A 22,437-nucleotide genomic window follows, 5' to 3' on the forward strand; every position below is an offset into this window, starting at 1 on the left:
ATTGAGGGTTTTTTATGAGATAAAAAAAGTTTTGGATATAATTGTCATAAATGCTAAAGTTGGAATTTTTTGCGTATTAGCCCTAAATGGATATATACGCAATCTTGAAAGTACATAAAATCAATGGAATTATCAAATGAAATCTCTAATTATCTATGGTAAATTTTTTTCCTCCGGTGCCTTATTGTTCTCTCCTGCTTCGATAAGCGTCAAACTTCATGCATGTATAATCTCTAGTCTAGCATCAAAACTAAATCTAAGCCGCTATGGCACGTCTCTATTTGTTTGAGAGTTCGCTTCTGTTAGGATCACAAATTCCACCAGCTCGTGTTTGACAGAATCCGGTCTAAGTACTGCTCAAAATGTAACGCTGTTCTACCGTTCTGTCGATTTGATTCTGAGAAGTCGCAATCTTTCAGTGATGAATGATTTCGATTCTCGATGACAAAGGCGGTACATCAAACTTACATATAAGTTAAATTGGTCGGGATCCGAGCAAGCATCACTCCGAGAAATGGTGAACAATTATTGAGGCAAGTACGCCTCCAAATTTTTGTAGTTGAGTCACTTGAGTGGCAGTGCAGTCAGCTGCGTAAGCCAAACCAGCTTGTTCAAGACAGAAAAAATTTTCCAGTGAAAACAGAAGTGTGAAACAATTTGGCTGCCGGTTCAGTCCGACCATCTCACTTGTATCTGATTCTTTAATCAGTCCGGTGCCGGTGTTAACAAAAAGAAGAATCTCAATGTAGATTGCAGAACTACCAACATCATCACGCGTTGATTCCTATTGGAAAATTTCGCATTTCATTTCCCTTCGGTTAAAGAATCGAAATGCTTTTTGCTAATACAATGAAAAAACGAATGGTATCATTTACAACAAGAGTCATTGTTCAATTGTCGTCGTCGCTACTTCCATAGATTAGACAAAGTGACTCTAATCCAAGACTCGGACTGCCTTCTTTATCTGCTCCATCTTATGTGGTCTCTTCAGTTTTAGCTGAAGCCCTGGAGGTTGGAGCAACTTTATTTACCACCGCAATTCGCACAGAAGAAGAATTCAACAGCAATTTACTCTCACTCCGATCCCACAAACCAGCAGAATTTCCTGTTAAACATAAGAAACAAAAGAGTCAATGAAACATCAACAAAGACAGTTTCTCCATCACACTAGAATTCATACTCAGATGCTTTGTATCCACTAGATCCTCATGTAACAATCAAGCAATATTTATTTCCAAATGGAAAACAGGAAAACCACAGGCGTGCTGGAAAGACATGGAAAAGGAACCAGAGAACTCGTAAATTTTCTAATAGTCAAGTCTACTTCCACGAAAGGAGTCTGCATTTTGACACGATCCAAAGCAATTGAAGGAAAAGGGAAGTGCCGAGTCTATCTATCCCAAAACATCCACCATTCAGACAGACAACAATACCATAAAATAACAATCAAGGAGAGCTATAATGTCTTCAGAAAAACGTGACATGCCTCTGCTGTTCCAAATGTCACTGGAAGTAGCTTTTGTCAAGGCATCAGTTGGCTTGTCCGGAAACTCCTCAGAAAATTCTCTCTTCTGCATTCCAGATCAGAAAAGCATGCAAGTAAGCTTTTCTCTAGTTCCCAAGGCCCCCAACAATATCAACAACTTAAGCTCGAATCGAAGGGAGGTTTAAAGAAGACTAGCAATTCTTCCAAGAAGTTTCAATAAAACACGTGGAAGACAATCTAAACCATAAAGCACGTCCACCTTTCTAATTATTGCATCAAGGAATCCTGAGTTTTATCGACAGTGTATACAAAATCAGCAAACCATTAAATCATGCCCTTTTTGAGAAGTTTGGCAGATAACCGTCAAGAGCTGGAAATATATGCATGTACTGGCGACCAACAGACTCTTTTTTCACTTGATGACTGGTGATTCAATGTCTATGATGCCTGAACTTTAACAACACCTCTCAGTGTATCTATCGTTACGTGCCCTGAAAATTCTCGAGTAATTTTTATAACTGCTTATTCTTTGAAGTTGCTGATTCTTCAAGAACATGCAAATGTCTTGCGATACACGTGACACAGACAAAGCACCTAAGGTGACATGGAATAAGCAAAGAAAATTATGCTATGCAATAGAGAATCTTTGTTAGAGTTCAAACTTTTTGATCTATACATGGATATACGTACATTGAAGTAGCATCATCTTATAAACTGATACACAAGCACTTTATCAAGCAAATAACAGGTCCGCCAGAAATTATGGACGAGACACTGACTCAATATGCAAGAGTGTTCTCAACAGATTCCCACGCTTAAAGGTAAACGACAAGGAAGCGGACATGCTGGCAATTACGGTATTACTGACCTCAACGGTATTGTTTAATGATTGGTCATTACTAGCAGAAGGTTGATTCAGATCTTCCTCATCCTTGGAATCTTCATCTTCGATCCTACGAAGAATGTCTATTGATGTCTGCAAGAAAGTTTTAGGGAATAGTACAGATTTAGAAAGATGAAAATAGAGATAGAATCGTCAGAAACCAAATACAAAAGGTGCTTTAACGCTAACATGGAAAATTATTGATTTAACAGACGCCTGATCCTTTTCCTCCAAATTCTTTTCCTGTCATAGCAACAAAGTCACGACAGAAATATGACCACGGTATTGAGAAAATTCTCTAAATTAGAGCTCAGGGAGGAAAAGGTCTGACCATCAAGTCATAAAACGACCTTTGACCCTTCGCATATTTGAAATATACAAATTCTAGTTCAAAGTAGATGGGAAACAATCCATACATTTGCAATATATGTACTTTGTAAGGCCTCTAGCATCAAATCTATGCTCAAACTTGCATGTCTAGCCTGAAAAAACAATCACTTGCCGGTTAGCATCATAAGAGTATTAAATTTCCTAAGCAACAGAAGAAGAAAAAATCAATTTATGTCCATAGAAATAATCTTATTGCACAAGATTGGTGACAAACCAATCGATGTGCCCATCACAGGTAAATGTCAGTAATAATATCCTGTTCAGGGACTCTAAAAATCCATATACAACAAAGAAAATAATGCAGAAAGTTCAAAGAACTTACCTTCATGGATTTCATTTCATCAAGAGTGGCAAGAATATCCATCTCTCTTCAAATCCAACATCCTATTCTCCAATGATTTCATGGCATTGCCCATCTCTTCAGCCTCCCTCCTCCTTTTCTTATTCACCACCACCTGCTCAAACCCAAATGAAAATGCACAAGTCGTGTCACATTCTTTTCAAAGTCCGACAGACACTAAGAATGCGTTTGTTTAAAAAAAAACTTCATGATAAAGGAGAATACTTTTCCGAAAATAATTTTTTCCCCTTACGGATTAAAAAATTCATTTTCCTGAATTTAAAAATACATAATTTCTTTGAACATAAAGAAATTTCTTTTCACTGATGATTTTCGGCAAACCAAAAAGTTGAAAAACAGAAAATTTGTTCACTCAAGCAAACACACCCTAAAAAACCCACCAATTCAGAAGGCAATCTCCTACCTCATCCAGCTCGCACCAGGGCTCAAAATTCCTCATCCTCCCCGACTACACGACGTAATCTGCGGATCGGTCTTGATTGTGATCTCAGCAGAGCACTTGTTGCATTTGAGGTAAAACCTGAACATCTTGATCCCCAAATACATCTACCAAAACAAGAGAACACCCAAGGAAAGAACCAAAGTCAACTCCACAGATCACAGAAACCCAGAAGCTTCACGACTTCTGGAAATGGAAAAACGAATTCAAATTGCACTGACCTGGGGCGGCTTCTCCTTCCAGGAATTGAACTTACTCCCCTTGTAAATGTAGTTCCCGCAGGTGCTGCACCGGATGCTCATCAGAAGCATTTTCCGGGTCTTAATCTGCTGATTTTTGGGTCGACGAACCCTACCCAGCTTCATAGGGTCGTATTCTGGCGGTTAGTATTTGACCAACGCCTTTCGCTCTGCCATCTCCTCCTCCTCCTCCTCCTCTCGAATTCCAAACCAGTCTAAATTACCGGAACTGATTAAAAGCCTAAGGTGTGGAACGGACACCTAAATTGCGGAAATAGCAAACAATCCTAATACTCACAAAGATCGAAATAACAAGTAGTATCAATCCGAAAATTCACCAAAAGATTACGATTTTCCCTTATTAATCTATACGCACGCATGAACAACTAGGGGTACAGATCAAATCTTTGACCTAAAGATGCGTTCTTTATGCAAATGTGCTTCTATTCTGATATGATCATTACAAGAACACGCGTGAATATCCAAGTCCAGAACGAAAAATTTAGAACAGATCACGTGGCAATCACGACAACACTACTGAGAGATCATACCTTAATCGAATTGCCCGGATCCCTGGACACAGAAGCAGACGCCCGACGAGGCATGCCATGAAGCTGAGCTTGGGACAGGCTCGCGGGCCATCTATCCAGTTGTACTGCCGTGTTGTTTGAATTGTCGCCTCGGAGGTGAAAATTTAGAACAACACGTGCACAACGCACGCGGGGATACGGCCGAGCAAGTGGGCTGACCGAATTTCATAAGGGCCTAGCTCTTGTGGGCCTGGTCCTTGAAAAGTCGAACGGGTTAGGGACCCCTCTCTCTCTCTCTCTCTCTCTCTCTCTCGCCTGAATTCAAGTCCACTTAGCATATTGGGCCGACGCCAATGCAATTCATGACCGGACCAATTTAAATGGCATTTATTTGAAAGGGACATGTTATTGCTTAATAAAAAATGTTCATGATGCCTGAATGCAATGCGAATGCAAAATTATGCCATGTCAATATTCTTGTTTACGGGTCAAGTTCGATCCCTAATTTATACGCAGTAAATGACAAGGCATTAAAAAAAAAAAAACCCAAATTTCGTGTGTTGACTGGATTTATGTGACGGATCAACCAATCAAAAGTGAGATGCACACGCGCATGATGCCAATAGGATAAGATTCACGGCACATGTCAACGCGGGTGATGGCGATTAATCGATCAAGCCACATCATCACCGTCATATAGCGTGTGTGTTCGTGTGTTTAGAAGGTTACAAACTAGAGAGTACATATTGAACAACACTCTACTGAGCGGAGTTCACGTATCTTAACGGCCACAAACTTCTTAATCGTATTTATGGGAGCTTGACCAACGTAGAGAGGCCAACGGGGTCTTCATCTTGGGTGGTCAGATACTCTACAAATCTTCCATGTAGAACATATCCAACACGCATCATCTTCTAATGAAGTTTGCGAATATAACTTACCCATCGGTTCCTCCCTATCGGCTTGAATCGAGCGTTTGCCATCGTTCGAAAGCGATGGTCAATGCTACATCCACCATGACGCTACTGTTGTTATCAAAGGGGAGGAGTTATATCATGATAGCCCTATTCCAATTTGACCAAGGTGAGGTTAGCACCTAATGTGAAGAAGACTGAGAGATGAGAGAGCCATCAAGGACTGTGACAGTAGCTGGAGAGCAAAGGAAGTTTCTTGAAGTCCCTCTCCTTCGTCGGGCTTGACGCTGACCATTTCCTTGAGAGAGTGGTCCCTCCATAACAAGAGAGGAGCCCCACGAGACGAGATATTAATAATGGTTTCGTCGATCTTACTATTCGCCCGCCCGAGACCTTCATCTGGAACAGGAGGTTCTGTTCTTTAATGTGATTTTTGAGGTCCTAGGTTTTGACTGGACCAGCGACCAAGACACTATTTTCCCGGATGCTGCTGCTGATGATATTTTATGATCAAATAAAGAAAACATGGAGGAAGGCACCTCGACATGTGATGGGATCCCTTTCCTCTGTCCCTTGAAACAATTCATGAATCATCAAGTCAAACAATCATATAAATTCTTCGCTTTCATGTTGTAGGTACCGCGCCCGCATATTGTCCAGAATAATTTTTTTACGGGTTTCGAGTCGTCACGTCGTGCGTAGGTTTCGACTTTCGATCGAGGCCGGCTTTCTACAATTAAAAGAATTCTAGACCAGTTTTTTGCCTTCCCCACAAACAGTTTCAGAAAAGGGTGTTGAAAGGATATATTTTTCATTATTCTGACCTGCACATGTATATTATTTAAGAATTTGACAACCGAGAATCGACTAACTCGTGACAAGAGAGATTTTTCAGGGTTTAATGGTGATGATGGACGGCCGGATGTAATGGTGGTTCAGCCGGCAGTACGATGGGAAAGAAATTTTTTGAACAGTTCTCAAGCATCGTGCGACGACATATTCTCTTTGACTTGACGTGGGGAATGACAATCAATTTAAACGAGAAAAGACACTCTTGATAATGGAATTTATTGGTTAAAGCAGGATGAATGGATGAACCTTTTTCTATAGTCGCCGGCCGCAGGCGCTGTCCGAGCGTCGTAGGGGCGTGGGTCTCCGAAGAGGGCCCGGCGGATCCTCGGTTATCAAAAAAAAAAAAAAAAAAATGGATGAACCTTTTCCAAAATTTAACCAAAAGAAAAACCTTTTTCAATTTCCTGTGTGTTCTGATGTTTTTTTTTTGGACAAAAAATTTCCTGTGTGTTTGAAAGGTGACTTTATGAGAGTCTTATGACTGCGACTTCATACATAGACAAATACATATTACAAACATGTCAAATACAGGTAGCGGCAGACCATGGATACATGTGATATTTGACAAGAAAGAGTAATTTACATCGTTTGAAACGAGGAGGTAAAGCCCAAAAAAAAAAAAAAAAACATAAAGATTACAGAGAGACGAGTAAAGTAAAGAGGAACAAAATGAAGATGAAAGTAACTCTCCTGAAACCCACTCTGCTTGACATCTGGCGCTCCCAGCGGCGACCTCCATCAAGAAGCGGCCACCCTCTGGAAATGCTCGAGCCTGTCGTCGGCCAACCTCGAGTTGTAGGCAGCCTTCTTGTACTCGAACCATGTGAACTCCTTGTACAGGCTCTCCTTGCCCTTCATGAGGCACGGCAATGGCGCTATCCTCTCGCTCAAAGGTGGTCCTCCGAAGTATATCATCGACACTCTGGACTTCGAGCTGTTCGCCAGAACTCTGTGCCTCACGCTTCTGAATCGCCCATTGGTCATCACCTGCAAAAAAAATCCAGCCCCACCCCCTCGCGTCAGTGTTGCGTTGACAGGTCGAAAGCCCCGCTTTTGCGAACAGAGAGGGAAACGTGATGGAGCAGAGAACGAGCCGACATGGAAAAGCTGTTTTAGATTCCTTTTTTTACCCAAGTCGTGAGAACTGTCGAAGGTCTCTATGAGTTGCGAAGATCTTAATACTAGGCTCAAAAGTACAGATGGTATTCAATGCAAAAGCGACCGCAAATAATTGGTGATCATTTTTCGGGCTAGTGTTGCTTTCTTCGTAGAGAGGACTGTCGGGGCGATGTAACAGAGATCTTGACATTGTGAAGATGACTTTAGCGGTGACGCATCCTCTGTTACACACGTTTTTCAGGGGAACAATGAGTTAACATGTTGATGCGGAAAGGAATCTCTTCTACTCCGTTCCTTCTTCAATTCTTTTTTCAACTTTTTATTCTTTCTCAATGGATTGTCCTTTCAACTCATTAGAGAGATGACTATTCAAGAGGTGTACCTGTAAGGAGTCACCAACATTGATGAAGAATGAATTCTGGTCAGGCGGAACAGAGACCCAAGTCCCATCTTTCATGGATATTTGGAGCCCGGACGTGTTGTTCGATCTGAGAACGGATATGATTTGTGGGTCAGTGTGTTCGCCGAATCCAATCATGTTCCTATCATCAAAGGCTTCAAGCTCTGGGCATGGAGGATAGTGGTTGAGCCTGAAAAAAGAGTCGCTCTGTTCATCCATCAAAAGTTTGCTGAAAATATCCCTCTGTTGAATCCTCAATCCGTCGGCCATCGATTCAAGAACCTCACACGCCATGTCCCTCACCGCTGATATGTAATCACCCAGAGCGGAGCTGCAAAATGAGGAGATTTCAAGAAAGTTTTTTAAGTCCTCGTGGTCATAAAATTCCGATTCTTACGAACAAGGAGCTCCGTGGTGTTGGGAATTCATACCGGAATCTTTCTGAGCTTTCGCTAAAAACCGATGGGAACTTGCGGTAGTTGAAGCTGGGATTGGTCGTTAGGAGGAGGTACTCGACCCAACCCACATCGCCTCCCCAGCCAATCTTCTTGTTGCCATAGCCGAACGGGTCAGGAGGACCTGCCTTCTCTTTCTCGACGAGAGGCAAAGAGAAGAACTTGACGGCTTCCTCTTCCAACCTGGAGATGAAATCCAGCGGCACGCCATGGTTGACGACCTTAAAGAAGCCGAACTCCTCGCAGGCCTTGATGATGAGGCTCTTGGAGTCCGGTTTCGAGAGGTCGACGAGAGGGATTTGGTGAGAATATAATGCGTTGCTGTTGGGCATGCTGTTCCCAACGTAGGAGAACGGTTCGATCGCTGGTTTGGACGGGACAACCATTGAAGTAGCGCTCTGTTTCGCTTGCTTCTTGTTTCTGAAGCGGCAACGAAAACTTACGGACTTAGTGAGAGAATCAAAGAGAGGGAGAGAGTTGTCCGAAGATGGTAAGAGCATGGTTTCCGAGTCCCCGTTCGAGGTTATTTATAGCGGTGGTGGGGAGGGCGAGAGATCGTTTCGAAATTTTCTTCTCGAGCGCTGTGCGGTCTCTCTGCTGAAGAAAAGTGTCTGCTCCACGTAATTGCTAGCTTGGAAGAATAATTGATTAAAATGTTTGAAGAAAAATAAAAATTATGAAGCCTGTAAATCTCACGTCAACAAACTGATGAAGAAGAATAAGTTGGTGGATATTACCGGGTGCTGTGTGTTAGGACAACCTATGCACGCAACGATTCCTTGGTTAGGTCCAAAGATTCTAAAAGTGAGACTTTGCAAATCTAATCGGATTTGGTCCCGGCATATTTTAGCATTTATGGAGCGCATTCAAAGTCAAATTTCAGCACTTTAAGCAATAGAGAAGGGAAAAAAAAAAAGGAAGCGGCCAAAAGTCAAAGCGGCGGTTGCTCTGCATACGTGTCCATTCGGTGCATCGACAGTTAGCCTGTTATTCTTGATAGAATATAGCACTAGATCTATCCAAACCGGTTCACGAAATCGGACTCACCAAAATTTAAAAGCGACTCTTGCTTAAAGTAGATCGTATTCCAAAACCAGTCACAACCCGAGGTAAATAAATTATGTAAGCCATTCATGATAAAATCTAGCTTTCGACCCTTTTAAAATAGCATCAATAGATACTAAAGTTCATATTATTGAAAAATTCCGCATACGTGTTCATTCGGTGCATCGACGGTTAACCCGTTGTTCTCGATAGAATACAAGACGAGACCTATCCGAACCGATTCACGAAATCGGGCTCACGAGAACTTAAAAGCGACTCTTGCTTAAAGTGGATCGTATTCCATAACCCGTCGCAACCCGGTCAATCGGTTGGTACATAAATTATGTAAATCGGTCATCATAAAATCTAGCTTTTGATCCTTTTAAAATACCATCAATGGATACTAAATTTCATATTATTGAAAAATCCACGTTAAGATATTTGGACACGCGGATATAAAATTAAAAAAAAATGAGGAAAAAAAAGGGGGGGAAGGAAATGGATTGGTTTGACTGATCGATTAGCAAAGCAGAGCCAAGCAAAAGCCAAGCCGACCTTTGAGGGTGAGAGGCTAGAAAGGAAAGCAGGAGCGGGAAGCAAGGGATAAGCCACGGTCAAAGACTTTCTCTTTGGGTCATAATTTTTGGGGATTTTATTCTCCATCCATTAAGATGATGAAATGGAAGATGGGCTGCGGTTCGTTTAGTCAAAAAAAAGGGGAGGTGTCACATCCCCGAAATTCCCCCGGCGGAAGAAAGCAAGAAGCAGCCATCTCCCCCCAAAATTCTGTGCGTGACCGCAACAAGTACAACCCCCCCCGTGCCCATAATGTCCGCCCCAACCTACATGACTCACAAAGAAACACGTGACGTAGGAGTTTGGCATGCAAATGATCCGGATCTCTCTCTCTCTCTACAGTCGCGATTCTCCCTGAACCGGAACTGCTTCGCGTTTTGATCGGACCGGCGGGATTTAATGACGCGGTTCCGTTAAATCCTTTTCGATTTCGTATACCTCCAGAGATTATTGAAATCGATTTTCCTGAAAGGAAAGGAGAGAGAAATAAATGAAGAGGTGGAGAGGAATGCAGAAGAGTAAAGTGACTGGTGCGTCCACCACCACCACCACCACAACGCCCTCCCCCACCCTCCCATCTCCCTCGTCCAGTCCCAGAAGTCCGGAGAGGCCTTCCTGCTGATGTCGGGGCTCGTTCCCGCACGTGCTGTCCCCTCCCCCTCCACAATCATCTTCTTTTTGGGGTTTTCCCCGTGACGTGGCCTCCTCTCTCCCCCTCCCCTCGCATCAAAATCTGTAGGACAAAAACAAAGATCTCTTTTTTTCATTAACTCGGTACGTTTGAGCTCGTTCGGTTTCGGTCGGTGAGCCCCACGTGGCGTCTATGCCCGTTTAATGCTCCAGATGCATTGCCACGCTTGCTCCCCCGCAATGGGCGCTCTTTTTGAAGCGATTTCGCCGCCACGGCACCTCAAAACATACCCCGTTTTTTCGTTTCACCTCACAACATACCCCGTTATGAGCCCCGCCTAAACCAACCTGATGCAGCTCACGTGCCCCAGGGTCGACCTATTCAATTGATGGTCCACTTCATTTCTCTTCTCTCTCTCTCTCTCTCGGATTTTCTTTTGGCATTCCTAAAAGTAGAGTATACTTGCTCCGATCCATCAACTCTATCCAAAAAATCATAATTCTGTTACACCGATTTCAATTCAGTCATAAATTTTTTAATTTAATCAATGCAACCCTAAACTCTTGGCAATTTTTTGTTGAGCCCATTTTTCTATTTAAGCTGGAAATCGCTACCATCAATTTCCAGTCAGAACCGGTCGTCCCACGTAGTACAATCGATGGTTAATATGTAAGAAATGAATCGAAATGACGTAATTTTGCAATATTTTTAAGAATTATTCTTTTTTTATTTATTTTTTCTCTTTTCTTTTCCTCACTATTGTTTGCCTTCTTTGTTGTGTCTTCATCTCCTCCCACTTCATTGCTGAAGGCTGCAACCCTCACCTTTGGCCGACGAGGACCGCTACCCTTGCCTAGACCGCTTTCCATAATGAATGTCTCGCTCTTGTTAGAATATATTTCAAATATTCAAATGTGGGCTTTATTAATTGATATTGTAAATATAAATTGGTCTAATAAAGATAGATAAATCCTAATTCAAATTTGATATGGGATTGGATAAGTATGGGCCGAGATAAGCTTTATCTATAATGAGAGGATAAGGTTTCAATCTCTATAAATAGAGCTCAAGTCCCTCCTCTAAACCCCGATGTCCACACAACCTCACATCAAAGTCGTCGAACGATACGTGGGGGGCCGTCTCATTAAGCCGGTGTTAAAGGGGTTCATAGGAAGTTCTTGAGCAACGGATCGTCGCAAATTCCGCATCAAAACGATGGATCCGAAACAAGGTGCGTCAATGCTTCTACTTTATGAATCTATAATTCGTGTATCTAAACGTGATTATCGTGGATTGTTGCATAAGGGTATAAATCGCAGCTTATATGTGGTATCGAGCCAACTCGTTCTAGATCTCGAATTATGTTGTGTATTTTAAATTTTATTTTTCAAAATTGAAAGAAAATTATATATTTGGAACCTACACAACGAGACGAGCAAAACCATATAAAGATCGTCGCCGGAGACCGCCGCACGCGCCGCCACGCGCCATTGCCCATCGGGCGCGCGGCCACGCGCGAAGGCACGCGCCACGCCGACCGCGCCCACTGCTCGACGCGTGCGGCCGACGTCCACGTCACTTGTCCGGGTGCGAACCGACCCGACCCGCAACCCGACCCGCCCTTGACCGTTCTCGATTTCTTTCGACCGGTTTAACCGGCGAATTGAACTGCTTCGCACGTGTGCTGCTCCGCGCCGAAGCTTCGTGTAGCGCTAGAGCGTGGCAAGTCCGATTGAGGTGTTCCGGTACCGACGTGCTCGTATTCTCATGCTCTACAATGTGGTATATTTATTTTACATGTTTGATGTTTTTATGAATAAAAAATACCTATAGAATCCCAAATACGTGTATTGTTTGGGGTATTTTTGGGTATTTCAATGTATTTCTATATGGTTTCGTGAAATACGGTGTAATCTCACATGTAATATTGGAGCATAATTTATCAATTACATGTATATAGTTTAACATGTATTGCTGAGTGAATTAGCACGGCATGTAATTTTGTGGATGATTGCCCTCATTTTATGAAACTACATGCATACGGTTAATGTGAAATATAAAGATTATGTCCCAATTTCAAAAATCTAATTGGGTAGTGATCGCAAAGTGGCAACTTGATTGGATTTAAATAAATAAAGGTTTATAAAGTATTGGGATGTCTCTGCTTTAATGCATAGTTATACTCCCAAATGAGGTAATTGCGTGTTGTTGCATGGAGGGTTGCATGTACGATATGGTTGAGAATTGGTTGGTCTAAGTGATTTCATACACCCAAAGGTGGTGATTAACGAAGATTAGAATAAATTCTCATGGGGTAATGCGGAGAGTATACAACGCATATCATGTCTTCGCCCAAAGGTGATTATATGATGATGTATGTAACTCTCAAGGTAAATTTTCACATTATGCTAATTATAAATATTGATTTTTTCAGTCACCTTTTTCGTGACGCAACTCCATAGCTATTGAATTCTTATCGGTTCTAATTTTAAGAAGTGGAGAGGATTTTCTGTTTGGTATGGAATTAGCGGATGTTCATGTCGCTCTTAATGAGGATAGACCATAGCTCCCATCGATTAGATACCCGAAAGCACGTTTGTGCTTGGAAAAGAGCAATAGGATTTGCTTACCGTCGATGAAGCGATCCATACGGAACATCTTAGAAGTGATTTTGATGCGACATCACGCTAGGGAGATGATGAGGCCTTGTGGCTAGAAATCGTGACTGCCTAATGTAAGTAGGCACACATATGTCGGATTATTCATTAAAGTATGATGGTTCGCTGGTGTTAGAGATTATGTCCTAAGGATGGTTGATCTGCAATCAAAGCTTAAGGCCCTTAATGTTCCTATCCCGATGCTTGTATTGTGCATCTTGCACTTAACTCCCTTCCACCCGAATTTGGCATCATCAAAAAAAATGCCGATCAACCATGGACAATCAATGATTTGATTGCAAGGGTAGGTCGAGGAGACTAAGTAAGAAAAGTAAAACATATATTGCTATGTACGCTTCTAGTTGTGTCAAAAGGGGTAGGGGACACAAAATCGTGCTACAAAGAAACTCATTCATCTTGCATCACAACTTGTTCAAAGAAGCCGACCTTTAAAAGGGACGGTAAAGCTGGTAAGGATGGTCTCGCTTCTTCGAAAAGGGATGACACGTAAGAAAGAGGCTAAGTATAAAAATTGGTTGTCTAAGCGTGAGCCTAAAGGTAATGATTCTTTGACTGGTTTGTGAATCTAATGTCAAGCCCCATCTTGGTCGTGGTGGCTGGATAGCGGTGCAACTAATCATGTTGCGTTTACCATAAGGATTCATAAACCGGATGAAGCCAAATAAGGAAGAATCAAAGCTCACCGTAGGAAACAAAAAGCTAACGTCGAGTTCGTGGAGATGTCATTTTAATTTTAGATCGGTTTTAATTTGATGTTAAGAAACACATTTTATGTACATTCATTTAGACGGAATTTAATTTCCGTATCAAGTTTGGACATGTGTGGATACTCTTTGAGATTTCAAACAATGCAATTTCTATTTCTTTTAATTCAAATAAAGTTGGGTATTGCACTATGTTCAATGGATTGTCAGATTATGTTTGTCTCCCAACGAAATATAGCGCTTATACAAAAATGTTGTTTCTAAAAGACCTCTACCTAAGGAACAGTCTTACGCATTATGGCATAAACGTCTTGGTACATCTCTAAGGAAAGAGTGGAAAGATTAATAAAGGCGGACATTCCGCCACTCTCAAAAAACGCATGCGTAGCTCTTGTAGGGGTAAGATGACCAAAATAAAGAAGAAAACTGACGTAGTTCTCATTTAATTAGAATCATTCATAATATAGTGGACCTTATAAACATTGTGTATAATTTTTATTTCATACATTTATAGATGATTATTCCGATATGGTTATTTGTACTTGATTAAGGAAAGTCTAATCTCTAGTCGGGTGGGAAAAGTCATAAAATTGTCGATCGACCGCGGTGGTGGTATTATGGGCGACATGCGAGCTTAGGGCCATTCGCCAGTACTTAGGGTCGGGATTGTGGCTCTTACTATGCCCGATAGTCCACGGTGTAGCGAAGGCGTAATCGTACACTTATGGATATGTGAGATGTTGATTAGCGAACTGTTTTTGTGGGGTGAAGCTTTGAAAACGGCGCTTTATATTTTGAATCGTGTTCCTGCCTCTTACTCCTTTCTGTTCGGCGGAACCTAGCCGAAGTTTGGGATGCCGAGTAAATTGTATAATCCAACTTTGAGAAGTTGACTCCAGACCACTCTGTTATTTCGTCTTATCGGATATTCAAGGGATATCATTTTATAATCCCAATGGAGGAATGAGAATTGTGATGGTGAAGTTTCTAAGCTTGATGGCGGAAAAGGTGATTACTATTGAAGATAATGGTCGTGTACTTCTATGTCTTTTCTATACCTATACAATTGTGTCCTCCTGTGGCGCCCGATGAAATTCTCAGGCTCTCAGAACGAATAAGGTTGAGATTCCTAGAGATCCGTTGACAAGACGATCCTATACCGCGACTACATAGTTTATTTAGGTGAGCAAGATTATGTATCGGTTGTGCTATTTCTTGTCCTTCATTTTGGCTGATGCGATGAAGATGGATGTTGTCTTGAAACATAATGGTGTTTGGGAGCTTGTTGAATTACGAATGATATAAACCCGTCGTTGCAGTGGGTGTTCAGACTAAGAAAGACTCCACGAAGATTGAAAATTTAAGTCAAATTAGTAGCTAAGGGATTCACTCGAGAAGGTGATTATGAAGCAACTTTTTCTCCAGTCTCTTCTAAAGATTCGTTTAGAGTAATCATGGTTTTGTAGCTCATTTTGATATGGAGCTTCACCGATGGACGTTAAACGCAATGGAGACCTTGATGAACAAGTTTATATGGCACAACAGGTTTTGGGTGATAGTAATTTAGTTTGTAGATTAAAGTCTATCTATGTTTAGCAAGCTTCTGCGGTGGTACTTAGTTTCATAGTGTTGTTACTTTTTTGGTTCATTGAGAACAAGTTAGATCTCATTTTAGGTCGGTGGGAGGAAATTTATTTTTTCTTCTTTATGTTGATGTTTCGCATTGATTACTGCATGACAAAGAGAATGTTGTCGAACTTTGTATGATATTAGAGCTTTTTGTTCTTGGAATTGAGATCCATAGAGATCGTTCCTCCATATTAGGCTTATCTGGGGCATACATTGATCGTATTTTGAGAGATTCAATATGCAACGCAACCGGAATTGCTCCTATCTGCAAGGTGATAAATTGAGTCTTTCACAATGTCCTCATTCGGATATTGGAAGGCATGAGAATGTACTTATGTGTGACTTGTAGTATCATGTATGCCGGTTTGTACTAGACCGGATATTGCTTTGACTTCTAGATTCAACCCCTGCAAAGGTTTTGAGGTACTTAAGAGGACCGGACTATATGCTAATTTATAGACATGTTCAAAACTTGCAACTATGGTTTGGTTATTGGTGTGATGACAAGAAGTCGACAACGGGTGCTTTTTATCGGGTGGGATCTGGAAAAGTGGGAGATGATTTCATCATATACTATGGGGAGTTTATAGCATGCTTTTGCTACCGGGCTATTTGTTCGAATCTCATTAGGGAGTTGCCGTATTTGATTTTGTTGATAGACCCATACGGTTGTATTGTGACAATCCTGTTGTTCATTAACAACACGAGGTTCGGGTCTGCATTGGAGGTCTTTTTGACCATAGGAATCCGTATAGAATGGTGCGTGCGGAGCATTTCTCGTTTCGCTAAAGGTTCGCCCTTGTGTATTTGAACACATGTTATTAGCATGGGCTTGAAGCATCTGGATGCCATTATCTAGTGGGAGCTTTCTATTTTGCTCTAATAAAGTTTGCATTTGTATTATGTTACTTTTAGTAACGGTTTTGATATGTATTGATTCTTTTATATTCAATTAAGTATTTATGAATGTGTTATTGAATGCATATCTATTAAAATCTCAGGTATTGTGTACACCTTGAGTAATGGTGGGGCGTTTTTGGCATGTGATATGTCTTGTTACACATAAGTATAGTTAACTATAGGTAAGATATATGTGTTCTTGAACTAAGATGTTTCTTGTGACACATCGGTTTTTGACACATAAAGTAAGGAATGGTTGACAAAGAGGATAACATATAGGTGTCTTTTAGATGTTATCCGTTCCTACCACCATATCAAATCCATATCAAGTTAAGGCATTTGTACCATGGATGGCCTTGTCTTTTGATGCGTTTTATGATTTGCTTAAGACTTTATGGATCGATTGACTATTGGGAATTATCTCTAGACCAATATAAAGATCTATACGACAATTTCATTAATTTAGCCCAAGTGGGAGAATGTTAGAATATATTTCAAATATTCAAATGTGGGCTTTATTAATTGATATTGTAAATATAATTGGTCTAATAAAGATAGATAAATCTAATTCAAATTTGATATGGGATGATAGTATGGGCCATAAGCTTTATCTATAATGAGAGGATAAGGTTTCATCTCTATAAATAGAGCTCAGTCCCTCCTCTAAACCATGTCCACACAACCTACATCAAGAGTCTCACGATACGTGGGGGCCGTCTCATTGAAGTGTTAAAGGGGTTCTGAGAGAAGTTCTTGAGCAACGGATCGTCCAAATTCCGCATCAACGTGGATCCAACAGGCAATGCTTCTACTTTATGAATCTATAATTCGTGTATCTAACGTGATTATCGTGGATTGTTGCATAAGGGTATAAATCGCAGGTTATAGCTCTTGCCTGCCATATTCGATTTTTCGGGATCAGAGGAAAAGATCATGAAGTTATTTGACCAGGACAAGGGATTTCCATACTAGATTCATCCTCGGGATGCATAAGCGTGTGGTTGTTGTTCACTTTCCTAGTGTAAACCCTATCGCCGTCTTCGCCCAGATCTGCGCGAACAAAATCCGTGGAGACATTTATAAAAGTATCATGCAGGCAACCGACTCATTAAGCTTAGATCTCATCAAATGCCTTTCAAGCTTAGTCAAGCATACGACTCCACCCAGTGGATTCCACTCTTTCAATAACATCGGAAGCGTATCTACGTAAACGAAGCGCCTACAAGCTTAAGCCTATTCCGAAGCCACGACAGGACTATTTTAACGTAACGATCGCACAAGAATAGACTAATCGAAATGTATATCGGCCAGAACGCCATGCGCATCGCACGTGCCGAGATAGGATACTTTGTTTTTAAGATGCGCAGAAATTAGAAATGCATTCGGGGTTGTGAGGGGGGATGGGGGTTGCAATGGCTGGCATTCAATGGACAGGTAGGGGCCAGGCGTAGAGCTACAGCTTTTGCTCTCCTCTTCTGTCAAATCTCCATCCATCTTCTCTTCTCTTTCCTCATTTTTTTGAAGCCATGGACGGATCCGAATGAGTCTCGCGTCGTGGCCCCCTTCTTATCCATACATCGCCCATCTCCTAAATCGTTGGAAAACCATTTCGCTATTATTTGATGTGGCCACTACTTATAGACTAATCTCATAAAAATGGACGATCCCATCATGGTATAATACTACGACTGTGCCACTTTTTTAAGGAGAAAGTACCAAAAAAAAAAAGTCACTAAATTATTTGCATTGGTATCAATTCAATCTCAAATATTTTAATTAGACCTATTTAGACATAAACATTTTATATTTATATCAATTCAATCTATTCATTCAATTTTGATCGAAAATCATTTACATGGCCAACGTCGATTATATGAGCCCACAAATGAAATCACAAGGAGCCGACAAGTGGCGACGATTTGGCTCACCTAGATACTCTATGTCTCCTCCCCCCCACAGATGCACGCGTATTGAATTTTCCTGACGTCGAGATACACGAGCGATGGAACTGTCCAAGGATTCAAGAGATGCGAATCTTACTATCTCAGTGCCCTGTGTACTGTGCTCCCGAAAAGGATGAGCAACTTATGAAACCACATGGGAGGAAAGGAAGGTCTCCCACTATTATCGCTCCGGAAGCGACACGTGTGGAGTCGTTTCAGTTTATTACATATTTCAGCTCGCTCGCTCGCTCGTGCTACAGCCATGATGTCTTCTTTTTCTTTTTTTCCCCGTCCCGACAGAGAAAGAAAATCCGTTCCTGCAGTGGAGCAGTAACGCGCGAGTTCCAAGTCTACGCACGTAGCCATCCCCTGATCTGGTTCCAACAAAGCATTTCGTCAAAAAAGTCAAGCTGATTACTATTTTGAATTTGACCACAGAGAGGGGCCCACTCTTTTTCTTTTTCTTCTCTTTTCGGTTTTTTTTTTAAATATTGGAATAATGGGTGAAAAAGGGATTTATTAATTAAAACGCAAAAGAGAAAATGGAGAGAAAGGTGGGTTTGACTGATGTGATTGGATGGGTGATTTAGGTTACGCGTGAAGGGAGGGGAGGCCCCCGGCCCCCCCACCCCCACCTTTCGAGGGTCGTCGTAGGAGTGCGCACACATCCTTTCAAGCAAAGCCTGCCGTGCCTTCCCCTCTTGCTCGTTGTCTTCCCCGCGTTGATTATCGTTCGTTCCCCCCCGTGCATTATTAGGGCTACGGACCACGGGAGGCTAATATTGGCGCGCCCGTTTACGTCAAGTTCATAATCCCTTTGTTTGACAGAAAACCATTTCCGAAAAGGCTGATTTTCGATCTCCCGGTTTTTGAAAAATGGGAAAGCTACGACAAGTTCAGGTCGGAGGAAAACGACTTCTCCTTTTTGGCAAGAAATATATCACTTTCCCTAAATTATCAAGCAGACGAGAATTATTCATCTTTATTGAGAAAGACTTCCATGGAAAATAGTCGACTATATCATCATGTTTTCAGTGACACAAATGCCCCTTTCGGAGTATGTTCATTTAGATGAAGGAGTTTTTTTGCGAATTAATTTCCTAGAGTTTCGCATGTATGATTTTGCTGGAAATGATTGCTCAAAGAAAAATCATTTATTTCAAAGAAAATATGCATGCCTAAAGTTGTGAAAATTGATTCCCTTGCCTGAAAAGGGGAAATCATTTTCCTAAAAATTGATTTTCCGAAAAGCATTTTCTTTTATCATAGAATTTTTCACAAAACAAACACACCGAATATTATAATAACCATCAGAATTTGAGAAAAGTAAAATAAAAATAAAAATCACTTCCGACTAATCCCCAAGCCATGATGTAAACCACGAGGACATCCACAAGAAGTTGCTTTGAGAATGCACGTGTGTGAGAGGGCGTGCGCCTGGTTCGATCGTTCATCACAAGTTTAACTGGTCTTTTGTGACATCGAGCATGTTCGAGGTTGGTAAAAAGATGGATGTTTCACTTGAAACAGTCGATGGATGTCCGCGTTGGCCACATGCTCGAGCACATATTTTTCTGAAGAAATGCTTGAGTTTCTCAGTGACAGTCGTCAAGCTGCGGAATGTCCCCAAGGGAAATAGGAAAAACAGCCGAGAAAATCATCGCCCGATCCATCTTTTTTAAGGGGTTGGAGACTCGGCAATAGTACGTAAGCCCCAAAAGGCAAAACTTTTGGTGCATGGCACGGTTACCAATTTACCATTGCCAAAGTACTTTCTTTGCATTGAACCATGTTTTTCTTTTAAAGAGCGTGCGAGAAGAGCAACGAGACTAGAAAAGGACGTCAAGTACGCATCCCCCTCTCTCTCTTATCCCCTCTCGCGCACGGACGCCACCGAAGTTGGCGCATTATTGACCGGAGATTTTCGTGTCTACAAGACTTGGCATGCTCGATCCAGAGATATCTCTTAGCTTCACATCTACTTTTCTGCATGCGAGAAATGATTGCATATTTGTAGAGTTCTTTCATCTATCCATTTGATTGACAGGGTTGACCATTTTCAAGGACACTTACAGCTGTCAATTCGGATATGATTTATACTCTCCATTAACAGAAAAACACGAAATTCGAGCAGGCAAGGGTCCGATGATAGCGCTCCTAGTCTTGAAGCCATTAATAATCACTGTTGTTGTAATTATTAGGATTAATGGCTCAACATTTGTGATAGATCCCTACGAAACTTTGAGTTCATGTCCTTTTGATTTTTTACATCTGTTTTTCCGATCTATAAACAGACTTGTCTACATAGTCCATAATTCATAGAATTTGAAGAATTCAAAATACTTCTCTAGTTCTCTCATAATCGCCCTGCAAGTGCGTTGGTTTCGAAAAGTGTTCGATAGAGTTACGTTCGTATAATGCTGATATAAACGGGTTCGAGGTATTGTATCTTGGGAGACATAGTTCGTGAAACCGCTTTGCACCGTTGTTAGAAACTAATTGTTGTTTACACTCGTGTTGAAGTTAGTGATCCTTCGTTTCCAATCATACATTTCTGGGTTACCGATTCTCGATTTTATGGTTGCCAATGATTATTTTCTGGTGACAACAAAAAGTGTTACGTATTTCCCCTGATACATTGATGTGTGCGTATTTTTTCCAACAACTGTTATATATATAATCTCTTTCTCTTGTAACTAAGCTGATCGAGAGGTGGGAGGTGCTAATAATAGTAGAATCCTCTGCTAGATATAGCCATATTTTAAAGATATGCCAAGATAAATTTTGTGTCTCAAATTAATTTTGTGTGTCTAATCCTAACCAACACGGCCCTCGAGAACAAAAGCCTCCTTTCCTTCTATCTCTAAATAGAGAAAACTTCCTCCAAGCGATCTTTTAATTAACGTGAGCGAAATCCATTGTTTGTAACCTACTAATTAGAGACAGGAAAACTTTCAAATAAGGGCCCCGAGTCCTCTTATTTCCTTAAATAATGGCTTAAAGTGCCTTCTTTGTATCAAATAAGGGCTTGAAGTGCATTGTTTATCTCAAATAAAGGGCCTGAAGTGGTCATAACTGTTTCAACTAAGGGCCTGACCTCGCTGGCCGGCCAAAAATTTTGGTCAATCAAGGACATTTTCGTCAAAATACAATTTAAACCTATGTTTAATTAAACTAAATTAAAAATAAAAATGTAAAAGTAAAAAAAAAAAACAAAAAAGGGGAGATACAGGGGGGAGGGTTACGCCCTCTCGCTTGTGGCCGTAGCCATGGCCGGCGAGGTTACCGGCGTTGTCCCCTCCAACCAAAGGCGACCGCCCGGTAGCCCTCGCTAGAGACAGAATAGGGTTACGACCTTCTCCCGGATCCGGGTGAGTCGGCAATCGACACCCGAGTCCGGCCGAGGGCTGCAGCCAACACCACGACTGGGAGAGCCAATGACCCTCGCCTAAATTTGGCGCAACCCTCTCCCGTCAATGTGGCCCTCACCCCTAGTGCGCGGCGTCGTCGGCCCTCGTCGAGGAGCCGGCGACCCCGACGACCATCATCGCCGCCCCCACCAGCATTGGGGCTGCAGCCACGAGCGGAAGGACAACCCCCTCCCGTCCGTATCTCCTTCCTTTAAAAAAAAAAAAAGAAAAAACATATAAAAAAGAAAATGACAAAAATGCCCCTAATCCATGGTGAGTCAAGCCTTTTTTTGAAATTAGTATGGCTACGTTAGGCCCTTATTTGAAATAACGTCCACTTTAGGTCCTTATTTGAGACAACGAATGTACTTGATGCCTTTATTTGAAATAATGATCACTTCAAATCTTTATTTGAGAAAATGAAAAGACTTAAGCACTTTTTTTGAGATTTTTCCTTAGAGACGTGATTGGAGGAAACTCCCTTCGACGAGGGAAGCAGGATAATACGATCTTGAAAACCAAGCTTTACCTTTTCGAAATGATTGGCTAGGCGGCCGGGAAAAACTTGGCCCTTCGCATTTTTTTCGGGTTTGGTAGGATAGGATAGTCGAAAGAAGCTTTAACACTCCTTCAAAATCCTAAAAACGTACCGCGAATTTGCTTAGGCTAAGATTCTCTGGCCGGACCACCCCCGCTTCTGTAGATGTAGGGGTCTATTCCCCGCAAGCCTCTCCCCCATTCAAGGCGGATGGATTGGCCATTGAACCAAGCCAATAGATGTTTTTTTTTTTTGCACAGATACTCATTATCTTGCATGGCAAATGATTTGCGCAACGAAAGTTTGAATCAGTGCG

General features: G+C 41.6%; 1 protein-coding gene and 1 pseudogene across 1 annotated transcript; both read right to left on the minus strand.

Annotated features, from left to right (window-relative positions):
* Positions 1-890: 890 nt before the first annotated feature.
* Positions 891-3,975, minus strand: LOC115737439 (annotated as a pseudogene).
* Positions 3,976-6,530: 2,555 nt separating this feature from the next.
* Positions 6,531-8,580, minus strand: LOC115737574 (gibberellin 2-beta-dioxygenase 1-like). Its single transcript, XM_030669760.2, has 3 exons — positions 8,045-8,580; positions 7,596-7,944; positions 6,531-7,081 (listed from the first exon to the last, which is right to left on the minus strand). The coding sequence occupies exons 1-3, from the start codon at positions 8,566-8,568 to the stop codon at positions 6,833-6,835; spliced, it is 1,122 nt and encodes a 373-aa protein (XP_030525620.2). The 5' UTR covers positions 8,569-8,580; the 3' UTR covers positions 6,531-6,832.
* Between the last annotated feature and the right edge of the window lie 13,857 nt (positions 8,581-22,437).

This window comes from Rhodamnia argentea, chromosome 2 (assembly GCF_020921035.1).
Source record: "Rhodamnia argentea isolate NSW1041297 chromosome 2, ASM2092103v1, whole genome shotgun sequence".
Lineage (NCBI taxonomy): Eukaryota > Viridiplantae > Streptophyta > Magnoliopsida > Myrtales > Myrtaceae > Rhodamnia > Rhodamnia argentea.